Source organism: Dipteris shenzhenensis, chromosome 17, assembly GCF_047967505.1.
Source record: "Dipteris shenzhenensis isolate YYH24624 ecotype China chromosome 17, Dip_SZ_1.0, whole genome shotgun sequence".
NCBI lineage: Eukaryota > Viridiplantae > Streptophyta > Polypodiopsida > Gleicheniales > Dipteridaceae > Dipteris > Dipteris shenzhenensis.
Window position 1 is genome coordinate 39,171,092 of NC_141612.1, and position 15,781 is coordinate 39,186,872.

Consider the following 15,781-nt stretch of genomic DNA (forward strand, 5'->3'; position numbering starts at 1 on the left):
CCTGATACAAGAAGCGCATTGGAGGCAGCGAGGGAGGAAGGGGGGGGGAGAGAGAGGGAGAGAGAGAGAGGATCAATCAAGAGGGCAAGTTTAGTTGAAGACACAAAGCGGGAGGGAGGAGAAAGCTTGGAGGGGGGGAAAGGGAGAGAGGGAAAGAGGAAGGGGGGGGGAGAGAGAGGGAGAGAAGAAAAGAGGATCAATCAAGAGGGCAAGTTTAGGTGAAGAGAGAAAGAGGAGAGAGAGAGGATAGAGGGAGAGAGGATCAATCAAGAGGGCGAAGAGAGAAAGGGGGAGGGAGAGAGAGCAGAGGGACAGGGGGAGGGGGAGGGAGAGAGGAGAAAGAAACCTTGATCTTGGAGGGAGAGAGACGAGATAGAGGGGGGGGGAGGTAGGAGAAAAGAATCCTTGAGCAGGGAGAGGGAGAGAGCACTAGGAGTTTGGGGACCTGGGCGATTTGCAGTTCCCTCGCAGCTTTCTCAATGTCGAAAGAAGATGTAGAATTTCGGGACGAGATGGAGGAGCGCCTCATTAACGAGGAGTACAAGATCTGGAAGAAGAACACGCCGTTCCTTTACGATTTGGTCATTACGCATGCACTGGAATGGCCTTCCCTCACTGTGCAGTGGCTTCCTGACCGGAAAGAACCCCATGGGAAAGACTACTCAGTTCAAAAGCTCATCTTGGGGACTCACACATCTGACAACGAGCCCAATTATCTGATGTTGGCCGAAGTCCAGCTGCCCTTGGAGGATTTAGAAAGCGACGCTAGACAGTACGACGAAGAGAGAGGGGAGGTTGGAGGCTTTGGTTGCGCCAGTGGAAAGGTAAATTCTTACGTTCCGATTTTATTGTCTGTTTTACCAATGCCTCATTCTTTGTCTTGCTCGTTATTGTTTTTGTTTTCAGTGAGAAATTCTTATTAATGCGACCTCTGCCAGGCGTTGGTAGATACAGTAGTTCTAGTTTCGTACTTACGAAAGTCCTGTTTTCGTGATTGCATAACATTCGGTCGTGGAAAATGGATATACCATTGATCTTTTGCTTGAGAGTGCTGGGTTTGTTGTGTTGGAACCAAAGATATACACGTCCTCTGTAGAAAGTGCTCTCGATTTTAACACGTACTCTTTCCACTATAGGTTCAAATAACTCAGCAAATAAATCATGATGGGGAGGTCAATAGGGCTCGTCACATGCCCCAAAATCCTTTCATTATTGCAACAAAGACTGTGAGTGCTGAAGTTTACGTATTTGACTACAGCAAGCACCCTTCTAAGCCACCACAAGAAGGTCGTTGCAACCCAGACCTGAGATTGCAAGGTCACAAGACAGAAGGATATGGTCTATCTTGGAGTACTATGAAAGAAGGCCACCTACTTAGTGGATCGGATGATGCACAAATTTGCCTCTGGGATCTAAGTGCTAATCCAAAGGGTCAAAATATGGTTGAAGCTAAGCAGGTTTTTGAGGTATACCAGTCACTCTTCTACAGTCCAAACTCTGAGCTACAATATGCCTTAAGAAATGCGACTATGGAAAATCTCTCCTATCTGCTCATCGATCTTTTAAAATTTGGCAATGAAATTATTATGGACTTTCGACCAGCAATCTGATACGTTTCTTGTGTACGTGGGTGTGTTTTTTCCTTCTGCGTCAGTACCACAGTGGAGTAGTGGAAGATGTTGCATGGCATTTGAGACACGAACATCTATTTGGTTCAGTGGGAGACGATTGCAGATTGCTGGTTTGGGATACTCGTAAGAGTGGTGAGAAGCCTTTGCATGCTGTTGAGGCTCATCTTGCAGAGGTATAATCCTATAAGCGTGTGAAGTAGTGTGTTTTTTCTGGTTTGTGAGATATCCATGCTGTTGTGTGTTTTGTGGTTTGCGAGATATCCTTGTGAGATCTAATCAGTCTTGTTTCAAGTTTCATTCACTTGCTTGAGACTTTAAAGAGGAGTGCTGAATTTCTTTCTGACTGGCTAACTGCTGGGATGCTTTTTTTTCCCTTCCAGGTAGGTAGGACCAAATTGCTGGACTTCATTGCAGGATTCTGTGTATTCATAATTTAGTTTCAAAGAATGTACATAGCTTTCAGTGGCTTGCTGTTCTTAGATTATAGCCCATGCTAAGTACTTGAGGGGGCCCAAGAGGGCCAAGAGGGTTTGCATAAAGCACGTTGTGCATGATGCATTCCCTGCATGTGCATTGGTATTTGAAATTGACGTCAGAGCTGTAAGTTCTATGAAGAGGAGAACAAGCTTCAGTTTGTCTCCCTCTCTCTTGATAAAAGCAGGCCATGAGAACGTTGGCATTGCTTTGAGCAGGCAGGTAACTCATCAAGTCTCCGCTGCATCTCTCTTTATGGTTGTAACCCGATCATTATGAATACGTCTTCCATCGTTGACCCAATGACGTGATCGTGGCATTTGATCGAAGCAAGCTTGCTGGGTACTTCTGAAGTCAATGATCTAGTAGGCACAATATTAACTGATTCACTAGCAGCAAAAGTCCTCACAATACTCTACTAATATTGGAGTCTATCATCATCAAGACCATGGTGATATTGTGAGACGGTAAGTTAGGCTTTGACACTGAGGGTATTGAGACTGAGTTTTGATAAGACATGGCCTACGACATGCAAAGAATTTATTGTTTGCAAACATCCTTTGTTTTTGGAAAACAATTCTATAGTCTATACTACTTCAGTTTGGTGCAACATGGATGGGAACTTCTAGTTAGCCTCCACATGCATGTTGAGAGTTGTGGTGCGATGAGCACAGAGATAGAGGCAAAGGCATGAAGCAAGTGCATGTTGCCTACATGTTATGGGGGTGTCGTACATGTGAGCAAGCATATGCAATTATGTATCCACTCCTATAAAATGGAGGTCCATATCAAGCAATAACAGCAAGCAAGCTCTCAAGTCTTTGTGAGTACAAGTCTCAATCTTGTAACTTAATTGAACTTGAGTCTATGCTTTTGTAGTTTAGCTCTTCATCATGTGTGTAGTTAGGTTTCATCCACCTTAGACTAGTGTTGGATTCGGTAATTGCCTTGTAACTAGAAGAGCTTGATCCCCAATTTAACATGGTATCAGAGCTTAGGCCTAGCTATCCTAGATTAGTTTTAGATTGTTGAGAGTTCTTTGTGAGCATTCTTCTTGATTGATTGTGAGTTCATTTTGTTCCTTTGAGAAATTTGAGTCCATTCATTTTTTCTGTTCATATCTTCTTTTGAGAGATAGAGCCTTTGGTGGTGGGGCCTGCATTTCTGGGCCTCCATTCTTGCTGCTGTGGTCGTAGAGATGGAATGCTCCTGATGCCTGTGATTGGGCAGCTTCGATTATCCCCCACAGTGCCGGATGATCCAACACGAATACCATCCAGGTTCCTGAACCATTGCTTTGTCTTTGACATGTGCTTTGAGTCTCTGCTGTTGGCATACCAGTCATCTCCTCCATCAGTCACTGCAAGTCATGAGCACATCTCAGTAATCTTGACTAGGAAGAGTTCCTTTGTGATGACGTTGGCGGCTTTTGATTTGGTCTCTCCCTTTGACTGGTCAAATTCTTTTTTTTTTCTGTTCCGCCTTCCTCTTTCGGCAGTCTCTTGCAAATTCCCTAACTTCGCGTAGTAGAAGCACTTCTTTTTCTTTGAATCTCCCTACTTGTCTTCATCGGAGTCTATTTAGGCTTGCCCTTGGTAGGATTACACTTGGTCCTTGAAACCCTTTGTAAGAAAGGCTTTGTCACTGGATCCATCGAACTTCCTTTCCCGAGCCTCCTCCTGCAAGAGTAGGGCACTAGCTCTTTGAATGTAATGGGTGCTGACCTTTGCCCTGCAATCATGGTTCCTGGGGACCATGCCAAGCAAAAGCTTGGCTACCCGAGCTGAATCCCTTTGTTGACCAATTGTTGAGAGCTGATCATCTTACTACCTTCACCTTAGTGATGTGTTGCTGTACTGAGTCTCCCTCATCTGTTGTAGAGTTCTATCTCAAGCTTGAGGATTCTAGCTGCATTGTTGATCTCATACATGTCCCTGTCCATGCTTGAAATGCTGTATCTGCAAGCTGAATAAACAGGAGGACCAAGTCTGCAGTCATGCCAATGATTGTGGCTAGGGCCTTTGCATTACACAATACCCAATCCCTGACTGCATCAGGATCTGCTAGTGTCACCATTACTCCGGCGGCATTCTTGATGAACAGCAAAACCCACACTCATTTTCTAGAAATAATAGGCAGCGAGCACCACTGTAACAGTAGGGTACACTAGAGCACCACTGTAACAGTAGGATACACTAGGGTTAGCAGTAGCTACCCAAATGGGGTCACATTTAATGTACACACTTTAGTACTCTTTTGTACATTCTAGTAGGGTACTAGGCTTTATTGTAGGCTTGCCACGTGGCAGCCTGTTGTACTTATCCCATTAGCAATGGTATTGCTGGCCCACTTCCCAAAAACATAAAAGGGCTTCAGCTGTACTCTCCACTCATATTCTTCATTAATGCAAGTACCACCTTCCTTCACACTGTTGGCACTTCCAAGCTTCAGCCCACAGGCTGTACAAGCAAAGGACAGATCCAGCAATGCTAGTCAGCCATCAAGGGAGCTGATCCTCTTCCGTGTATGAGAGACCTTCTCCTTTACCCCCATTTCTGAGTTTCCTGCTAATTCTTGCTATTCCCAGCAATTCTAGCCCCCTAAACTAGTAGCAGATAGTAGATTTAGTTGAACCTATGTTTCAACCACATACAATGCCCTCTATGAAAGCAACCAGATAAGAGGCCACAGCTGCTCAAAGGCAGCACAAATCTCTTTGATCCACACCCTTCCTTGCACCAACAAGGACTCCACGGAGCACTTGATAATTGAATTTACTAAAGTGTCCAGTTTACGCACAATAGAAGAAAGAATATCATGGTGAGATTTCAATGCAATCTCCCCCCCTTCTATTGATGCACTTCAAGTTACTCAGCAAGGTCACGCACAGCCTCATCGTATCCCCACCTCCCCTCCAAACAACACCCCTTATCTTTTATACACCTTAAATAGAAACATTGATTTCGTGGTTACCCTATTGTTGATACTTCTTCACAGTTGTAATTGGTTTAAGACAATGGCTTGATTGCATGAATAAATCTCATGTATGCAAATGAGAATAAGATACGGATTAGATGGATCTCATTAGTCCATTCAAGCAGAGGATCCTTCTTCCAATATGTGCTGCCAAAAACATGCATTTACATCCCTTTTGGTCTTGGTTGGTAGAATCTTTGACTTGATGGAACCTTTGGAACAAAGATCGCCACTGATAATACTGTATGTGATGGTGGGCTGTTCCCTGACATGTATCCTTGCTCTCTTCTTGTATCTGGTTTGGAGGGCATTGGGAGGAGAGCATCCTGTTTCTGTTTCGATTCCTATTTGGGGGAAATGAGGCATGGGTATGGGGTTCTGCTTGTGTTTTCATTCCCATTCCCATTGCAATACATGTGGGTCATACGACAGAAAATTTGCCCGACAGATCTCCACTCTTAAACTCATCAGTTTACAAATAATATTGGTGAGAGAGGGCAGCTGTGCTGACGCAACTGTGCAAGGTGTCTTCTTTGACTGTGCACATACTTACCACTACAAGAAAGTCTCATTTGGATCAATATATCTATTATCAATGCTTTAATGACTTACACACTTTTCATAAACTCTGATTTCTATCCTTGACTATTGCTTCTTTATTCTTTAATACCTCTAAGTGCTTTAATTGATTCTGTTGAATCTGTGACCCTTTTTGTACTTTGTGCTAGCACCTGCTGCATATATATTTCTTGCTTTGCCATGCTTGCCGTAAGCATTAGAATCTCTCTCTCTGTGCTTGTTTGCCTTCCTATCTCATCTTGAAAGGCTGGTGAGTGTCTTGCATCAGGCAAGAGCCTCCCATTTTATAGCCGATTTTCCATCAATTAATTGGCATCCCACTTGAACAAGGTGAGGGGGGGTATCTTCCATGTGAGTGTAAGGGCCAAATTTTATTACTTGGGTGCAACAACCCTGAGCCTCCATTAAAATCAAAGCCCAATCTCCCATATCAGGATTGAGTGACGCACAATCATGGACCCTTCACAATATTAAAATGCACACATGACACCTAAGAGGACAAGTGGGGGGTCGGCATGACAATGTTAGATTCTCACTGTGCCCACCTGTGAGCCCCCGATTGGAGGGGACAAGGGGCAGTGAGAGGTAGGAGGGCTGGGAGAGAGACTCAGGCCAGAATTGGGGAGGATACCATGGCAAATATAGGCGACCAGCACACGGGCTGGTTGCAGTCTGCAACAGCAGGAATAAAAGGGGCTCTAGGCCTCACATGGAGGCACCAGGAGCAGCACTGACTGGCCACCCAGGGCGACCTTATATAAGGGCCTGTGGCTGGCCAAGTCGGCCCAACCAGGGCCACCGACCAGGGCCAACCCTGGTCGGTTTATGAGGCCAATGTGGTCAGCCACTAGACAGGGTACCGACCCTGCTGGTCGGTCATCTGAAGGGGCCTGGGCAGAGCCTATAAAAGGCCCACTTCTCCATTCAGTCCAGCATCCAGTGCGAAACTGAAAGCCCCTCTCCAAGGCTGTGTTCAGCACTCAGATCTGGGGCAGTTTGTGAGAGAGAGAGTCCATCAGTTTTCTCCAGCACTATGCTGTGTTTTGTACTGCTTCCTTGGAGCTATTTTTCTGCCCACCATCCGGTGGATGAATATACTATCTCTCTCTCCATCTACATTTATTTTTGAGTGTGTGTTACTTGCATCTGTGATCATCTATCTGAGTTGAGTGTGTAAGAGTTGGAGAGATCTTGGGTGGAGGTTTGAGTGATTCATTCCCTCCTATTTTCTAACATGGTATCAGAGCCATAGGCTCTCAACTCTTCTTCATCAAAGCACTCTCTGAAGGAAGGAGTCCCTTGGCAGAAAGGTGATTCTGTTTTCAGCTCAGGCTAGCACGGGAGGTTAGTACATCTTTTTTGCTTCAGTTTTTTTTTCAGTTTGCTATTCACCGAGATGGATCAACGTTCAGAAGCCTCTAAACCCAGTGCTTGTCCTTCCTCCTCCTCTAGTCATCTTCCTTCTTCATTCATTCCCAATTTTGGTGAAGCTGGAAAGCTCGATGGGATGAACTATTTAATTTGGAAAGTCAAGATCCGAAGCCATCTGTTGGCACGGAAGCTATGGAAGATAGTGATTGGTACTGAGATGAAGTCGGAGGACATTGTGGACAAAAGAGGTGATGTTTTATTTGAAGTAGATGCGGATGAACTCATTGCATGTGAGGAGAGGGATGCTTAAGCCTTAGCAATGCTAATTGGTACGACAGCAGATGCTGTGATTCCTCATATCCAGTTGGCAGAGACGTCTTTAGAGGCGTGGGTCATACTGAAGGAGCTGTATGAAACCAATAATACAGCCCATATCACTACTCTTCAGCATCAACTTTATAATCTTGATATGAATGAGGGTGATAGTGTGCATGGGTTGGTCAGAAGGTGGACTTGAGTCAATTGGCGTTGCTCACACTCCACAAGTTGCCACGGAGTTTCAAAAGTTTTGTGACTACGGTCATTGCGGGTCAACGGACTAAGCCAATCACTTTTGAGGAGCTTGGCCCACTCTTGCTTCAGGAGAAGGCTCGAGAGAAACTCTTTACGCAAACCGACGAGAAGGCATTAGTGGCCAAAGACAAGCCTGGAAAAGGCAAGCCAAAGGAGTTCAAGAAGTTAGAGGACGCTGACCAAAAGAAGAAAATGAAGTGCTTTTATTGTGAAAAGCTTGGCCACTCCGCCAAAGAATGCCGAAAGAAGAAGGCAGATCAGAAGTGGAAGAGAGAAGCCAGGAACAAAGAAGAGCCTAAGAATGATTCTGTCAATGTGACGACTGGGCAATTGTTTTTAATCAGTGAACATTGTTCAGCGTATGCAGTCAGTGAAGGAAAAGAGGGTTGGTATGTTGACAGCGGTGCTTCAAAGCACATGTCTAATAGAAAGACTTGGTTCAAAACCATGGAAAGTACACACTCGGATTCCAAAGTTTCTGTCGGGGATAGTCGGACATGTCCTGTGAAGGGCATTGGTAGCATTCTTTTCATTACGACCGCAGGTGAGGAGAAGGATATCTCTGGAGTACTTTATGTACCCAACCTTTGCAAGAACTTACTGTTTGTAAGTCAGATGGACAAGAACATGTCAGTTCTCTTTGAAGATAGTAAGGTCACTGTGACATCCAAAGTAAATGGATAGATGGTGGCCCAAGGAGTTGAAGAAAATGGACTGTACCGCCTCAATGCAATGTTGGTTCATGAAGACAATGGAAAGTCCAAGCTTTGGCATGAGCGCTTTGGTCACGTCAGCTATGGAACCTTGGCTGAAATGTCAAAATTGAGGATGATGGATGGACTTCCACCTATTACAGGCAATGATGGTGTCTGTAGGGCTTGTCTAGAAGGTAAGCAGCACAGGTACAAGTTCCCATAAGAGGCCTCGTTTCGGGCCAACAAACCACTTGAGTTGGTTCATGCCGACATTTGTGGCCCAATGTCTACAGCATCGTGGGCAAGATCCAAGTATTCACTTCTCTTTGTGGATGATTTCAGTAGAATGACCTGCGTGTATTGTTTGGCTAAAAAGTCACAGGCTTTCGAGAAGTTAAAGGACTGGAAGGCTAGAGTTGAAAAGGAGACAGGGGAGGATGTCAAGACGTTCCGTACAGACCGGGGGGGAGAATTCACCTCAAATGAGTTCAACACATTTTGTCGCAAGCATGGGATCAATCGACAACTCACCACAACACATACCTCTTAGCAAAACGGGGTAGTCGAGAGGAAGCATAGAACCACCACGGAGACAAGGCTTGCTATGCTCCAAGGGAGGAACCTTTCTAAAGCCTATTGGAGTGAAGCTATCAATACAGCCGTACACATTCTCAACAGGACCAAGACGAAGCCGTCAAGGACAAGACTCCATATGAGGCATTTTATGGTAAGAAGCCCTCTATCACTCATCTTCGCATTTTTGGTTCTAACGCATGGGTGCATGTGCACAAGGAAGACATGACCAAGCTTGATTCCCGGAGTAGAAAATGTATCTTTGTTGAGTATAGCGAAGAACCCAAGGCCTATCGACTCTTTAACCCAGTAAAGAAGCAGATCCTTATCAGTCGGGATGTTGTCTTCGAGGAAAAGGAACCTGAACCCTAGAAGGAGCCTCAGATTGAGGAGGAGGAGATTGTTCAACCCTCGAACCCACCCTACCCCAGGTTGACCATCCAAGAAGTGGTGAAATTAGAAGCTGATGTTCCACAAGGTATTGAGGAAGAGCAAGCTGTTCCAGAAGCAGTTTCAGTTCCTCCTCCCATTGAGAAGTAGAAGAGGTTGCCCCAATTGTACCTAAGAGCATTGAAAGACTCTCGGGTCACCGAAATACCTGAGAGTAGCAGTTTCGGATTGCGTTGGTCCCAACGTCTTTAGAAGACCCCATCCGTGAATTTTGCGTTGGTGGCTCAGCTTGAAGAGCCAAGGACCTTCGAGGAGGCGAAGGACAATCCAGAACGGCAGGCTGCCATGCAGGCAGAGATGGATGCTATCCTGAAGAACAATACCTGGGACGTAGTGGCCAGGCCCCTGCGACGGAAAGTCATCGGCACTAAGTGGGTATATAAACTTAAATACAAATCAGATGGTAGCTTGGATAAGTACAAAGCAAGGTTAGTGGTCCAAGGTTTTGCTCAAACTGAAGGCATGGATTTTGATGAAACTTTTGCTCCCACAGCTTGCATGGTTACTGTTTGGACAGTGATTGCCCTTTTTGCCGAATTCCAGTGGCCTATTTTTCAAATGGACGTGAAGTCCGCATTCCTTAATGGAACCCTGGAGGAGGAGGTATACGTAGAGCAGCCTTTGGGCTTTCAAGATCCAGGGTCCCCATTAAAAGTCTGCAGGTTGAAGAAGGTGTTATATGGTACCAAAGGATTGATGTATTCTTTCGGAAGATAGGGCTAAGTCGGAGCCCTTCTGAGGCAAACCTCTACTTGTTCATTGAGAAGGGGTTGCGATTGGTACTCATCCTCTATGTTGATGATCTTATCTTGACAGGTGACCATGTCAAGAAGATTTCTTAGGTCAAGGAGCTACTCATGTCTGAGTTTGAGATGACTTTGACCTTGGGTTATTACACTACTTTCTTGGGATAGAATTTGTTAATACCCCTTACAAAGAGATTTGTTAATAACCCCTGCATATTAGATCTTCAATGCCCTATAATGTCAGCATCTTCAATGTATCTTACGTGATAAAAAATGTTGGGATGGATAGGCATAACAATCGTGGCTAGGCAGTGAAGCCTGCAGTCCCATAGTGCATTGTATTCATGTTCTAACATGCTGTGCTTGTGGATGGATGCAGGTGAGTCCAGCCACTTACCTCGACTTTTTGATCAAAAGGAAGGACAGTGAGATGATGTATACGGGCAGATCTGGTCATTTTACAATGGTCCTCAGTTCAGGAGCACCTACCATTGAAGAACCCTTTGGGGGGCACCCAATGGCAATTTGACACATTTTGATGCCCATTGGGAGGTCCCATAAAATTAGTATCTATCTTGATACTAGGCTGTCCACTGTAACCTGGTTTTTATGCAAGAAAGACTATATTAATAGAGGATTTTGATCAATCCATATCTTGGACAGAATAGGAGATATATGGAAAAGAAAATAGTTGAATTCTGCTTGTTATGTTTATGGATGATGTATATATATAGACATAATTTTGAATTTACAAATCCTAGGAAGAGTCATTGGGATGCAGGTTTATGGGTGCTGAGGTTTACGGGTGCTGAGGTATCTAAAGGGTACTTGCACCTATGCTATCACCTATACCAAAGGCATCGAACTAGGTGGGTTCTGTGACAGTGATTGGGCGGGTGATGCTGACACCAGAAGATCAACAACAGGGTATTGCTTCTTACTTGCATCTGGTGCCATCTCTTGGCTGAGTAAGAAGCAACCCACAGTGGCCCTTTCATCTACAGAGGCAGAGTACAGAGCCGCGTGTACAACAGCTTGTGAGACACTGTGGTTGAGGTGGATTCTGGAGGACATGGATGTGTGTCAGGAGACCGCAACAGTGCTGATGTGCGACAATCAGAGTTGCACAGCCATTGCCAAGAATCCAGTGTATCATGCGTGGACCAAGCACATTGAAGTTCATTACCACTTTGTTCGAGAACTCATCATTGACAACGTGATCGAGCTCATGTACTGCCTGACCGTCGACAACTTGTTCGACCTCTTCACGAAGGCACTCCCTCGAGAACAGATGGAGCATCTCATCAGACGTATGGGGATTGGCCCACAGTTGTGACATTGAGGGGAGGTGTTAGATTCTCACTGTGCCCACCTATGAGCCCCCGATTTGAGGGAACAAGGGGCAGTGAGAGGTAGAAGGGTTGGGAGAGAGACTCAGGCCAGAACTGGAGGGAGGATACCATGGCAAATATAGGCGACCAGCACACGGGCTGGTCGCAGTCTGCAACAGCAGGAATAAAAGGGGCTCTAGGCCTCACATGGAGGCACTAGGAGAAGCACTGACTGGCCGCCCAGGGTGACCTTATATAAGGGCCGATGGCTGGCCAAGTCGGCCCAACCAGGGCCAACCTTGGTCGGTTTATGAGGCCCATGTGGTCGGCCACCAGACAAGGTACCGATCCTACTGGTCGGTCATCTGAAGGGGCCTGGGCAGAGCCTATAAAAGGCCCACTTCTCCATTCAGCCAAGCATCCAATGCGAAACTAAAAGCCCCTCTCCAAGGCTGTGTTCAGCACTCAGATTTGGGGCAGTTTGTGTGAGAGAGAGTATATCAGTTTTCTCCAGCACTCTGGTGTGTTTTGTACTGCTCCCTTGGAGCTATTTTTCTGCCCACCATCCGGTGGATGAATATACTCTCTCTCTATATCTACATTATATTGAGTGTGTGTTACTTGCATCTGTGATCATCTATCTGAGTTGAGTGTGTAAGAGTTGGAGAGATCTTGGGTGGAGGTTTGAGTGATTCATTCCCTCCTATTTTCTAAAAGACAATGCTTGCCATGTCACTCCACTTATCCTTATTCTCAAATTCTATCCCTTCGACTATGCACAACCAACCTATTCAAGCATGTACCACATGGGAGGGTGGGCACAAGAGAGAACTTGTCTCCTCAACCATGGGCCATATGACCTCTTGTTCTAAACCATACAAGCTTATACATTTAAAATGGCTTTAACTCTATCCACCTTTTTCGGCTGTTGAGATTGAGAGAGAGAGAGAGAGAGAGAGAGAGAGAGATGCATTATGTATTCCTGTCTTTGGTAGGCCTCGGGCCTATAGGATAAAAGTATAATCAAAAGGTAACTCATACAAGTCAATGTGGGCTGAAGCAAAGGGCTGGCTAAGGCCCTTGCCGAGTGCTATGCTATGAAAACTCAAAACTCAAAGCTAGTACTCAATACATAGTAAGTGCGATGGTGGCTCTCGTGTGGGTTGCTAGATGTCTCATATCTGTTTCTGTTGGGTCGTCTCTCGATGTGGCCAGGGGTGTGGTCTTCGTGATCTCTGTATCATGTGGGCCATATCAAGAGTGATGCCTCGGCTCAAATGGTCCCCTTTGGGACGGGGCTGGATCTCCATTGTATGTGATCTGGTCAACCTCTGCATCGTGAGTGGTCTCTCCGTCCCAGGCTCCACAGCTCTGTGCCGTCTCTTCCCACTGATCCATGCTGCCCTCATGTCAGCTATCTCCTCCTCCTCTACTCCACATTGTCCTCCGTCAGCTCGAGGCATTGCCATCTCTGTTGCTTGATCTAATGTAATAAGTCTCTTTGTGTCACCACATCTTCATCAAATAGAGGCCTACGCAAACCTGGTCATGCACAATGGATCAGCCGGCAAAGTGGTCCAAGACCGTGTCCCTCCTAAAAGAGACAATGGTACTGTCCTTGAATCTCATAGTATGCTGGGCAAGTGCATAGGAAGTGCTCCTTTGTAGCCTGTGTGTCTTTTGCTCCCTAGGCGTGCCTGTGGCTCTCCTTGCCTTGATTCTGAGTTGGTGGGATGAGACCCACATCTGTCCGATGGCAATCCTCAATGCGCGTGAGGCCCGTTTGTCCTCCAGATTCTGAGGTCTAATAATTATGCCATCCTTTGATACTCTCAAGATTGGTTGTAGTAGAACCGGATCTTGGTGGGGAACTCTTGTCCTCCCCCCCCCCCCTCCCCACCAAAGTCCGCGATGTGTAGAGACAAGAGTACATCCAACTGTATCATATGGTTGATCTCATCTTGTGATATCTGGAGGGCTGGGGCATCCAAGCTGGAGAGAGAGAGAGAGAGAGAGAGAGAGAGAGAGAGAGAGAGAGAGAGAGAGAGAGCGAGCGAGCTGTATGAAAGTCCTCTTTAGACCCTTCAGGATCCATGGGGTGAAAGAAATACTAGACTCGTTATGTCGTTAGAACTTGATGAGCTAGCTTGTGTGCTAGTCCAAGTATCTTGTTGCAGTGAGAATTCTCTTCTTTTAGGTAACTTCCCAGTTTTGTAGCTGGCTGCTCTAATAGATTTTTCAAGTTGCCTTTGTTGTCATCATATCTTTCTCTGACGTGTGGAGAGAGAGAGAGAGAGAGAGAGAGAGAGAGAGAGAGAGAGAGAGAGAGTACATTGGTGATCAAAATATATTGTTTGTTGATGTTTCAGGTGAACTGTCTGGCATTCAATCCTTTTAATGAATGGGTATTAGGTACTGGATCGGCAGACAAAACCGTTGCACTTTATGATTTGCGCAAGCTATTGAAGCCTTTGCATACCTTCAGCAATCATACGTATGGGCTAAACTGATAACCTGATAACCTAAATCTATTTTACTATGTGCGGTTTGCATAGTTGACAGCCCACCAATACTGGTTTTTAAAAACGTCTTTATTATTATTATTAGAAATATTATTTATTATTTTCAATTTTCAGGGAAGAAGTTTTCCAGATAGGTTGGAGTCCTAACAATGAAACAATTCTTGCATCTTGTGGAGCTGATAGAAGAATGATGATTTGGGACCTAAGCAGGTACATCAAAGGATGACATACGTAATTTATGGCTGCTCTTTGGTATTGCAGTGTACATGATGTATTGTTTCTCTTTAATACAGGATCGGAGAAGAGCAGACTCCAGAAGATGCAGAAGATGGTCCTCCAGAGTTGCTTTTTATTCATGGGGGACACACAAGCAAAATATCTGATTTTAGCTGGAATCCCAATGATGACTGGGTAATCACGAGTGTTGCAGAAGACAATATCTTACAAATTTGGCAAATGGCAGAAAATATATATCATGATGATGATTTTGCACAGGTAGATGATGCCAAAGCTTCGTGAAGCAGCAAGTCTTAGCTGTAATTGACAGAGCAGGTCTCATGTCACAAACTTAAGCTATTGAGAATGTATAAATAGCTTGAGGTATAATCAGTTTAAAGGATACTCAGTGAAATTGTTGTATGTTGCGGCATAATTTATAGCATATAATATATAGGTTCTGAGGATTTCCCTTGGCTGTCAACTGCACTGAAAGCTCCATCTTGATTGCCAGTTGAATAAATTGTTTACTTATTGAGTCATTCATATATAATTTTGGCTAAATCAAAGCTAGACAAGAATAGAGTGCATACTACAGGCAACTTTTTCTACGCTGGAAATTACAATTGGGGCGATGCTAAAGGGATTCTATATTTTACTAGGTTATAAATATCTTTGCAAATTTTGAGTATTGTCAATTAGATCATATGAGGTTCTGCTAACATTTTAGTTTCTTGCTCGATTTCTGCTCGGCCATGGGCCAGGAGCATAGCACAGCCAGTTGAGTCTTGCTTTAGCTTTCCATTGTTTATGTGATCATGTGTGCACCCGGCATCCGATTTTATATATTATGTCAGCACCTCGATTATGGGCACCAATTCTGGCAGCGATCAAAACCAGCTCTCAGTCTTTTTTTTGGGAACTTAATGGATAGTCGAAATTTTTAATTGAGTTATATTCTTTGTTGTGGCTTATTCAACACAACCACTTTGGCCACTAATTTATCTTACTAGTTCCTTACAAGTAATTGTTATATGGTCATAGAAGTTTTTTCGGTGTTCTCAACCCTTTCTCTATCCAGGGGCGAAGGAATTTGTATGTAGATTTGTGCATCACTTAGAATCATCCCAAGTACTTTGGCCTAGTAATTTTGTAACCCTCAAATTGCTGGTAATTAATGAGATTTTTAATTATTAAATTGAGTTCTTGTATGGTGGGTATCTTGTGATGTTTGAAGACTTGGGAGGTGAGTGATTTCACACATTTCATCCCTTGAGATGAAGTATGAGTCTCTTTTCGAATCTCTTTGATTTTTATAGGTGTGAGGAAAAATGACATGATCCCTGACTAATCTCTCATTCTTTCCGCAGATTCATAGACGAAATTCTCAGGTGTTGGCATCCCGAATATCCTCCCAGCCTATCTCATGGATGGCATGCTCACAAAGATACATAACTTTATTTCCTTCATGCCTATCCACAAGCCCTCAGTTCCCTAGATGGTTCCCTCTGCCGCATGTCATCATTCTAGACCTTTAGCTTGGTACACCATTTACCCCTCTCTTGGGGCACGATTAAAACATTTGTCCCTTGGCATTTTTACACATTTAGGTGCACCTAGGCCTTAGCACGAACCACCTAGTCG

General features: G+C 44.7%; 1 protein-coding gene across 1 annotated transcript; it reads left to right on the forward strand.

Annotated features, from left to right (window-relative positions):
- Positions 1-200: 200 nt before the first annotated feature.
- On the forward strand, positions 201-14,613 carry LOC147892091 (histone-binding protein MSI1-like). Its single transcript, XM_087388094.1, has 6 exons — positions 201-824; positions 1,137-1,466; positions 1,655-1,804; positions 13,769-13,893; positions 14,036-14,131; positions 14,215-14,613. The coding sequence occupies exons 1-6, from the start codon at positions 480-482 to the stop codon at positions 14,438-14,440; spliced, it is 1,272 nt and encodes a 423-aa protein (XP_087244220.1). The 5' UTR covers positions 201-479; the 3' UTR covers positions 14,441-14,613.
- Positions 14,614-15,781: the final 1,168 nt, after the last annotated feature.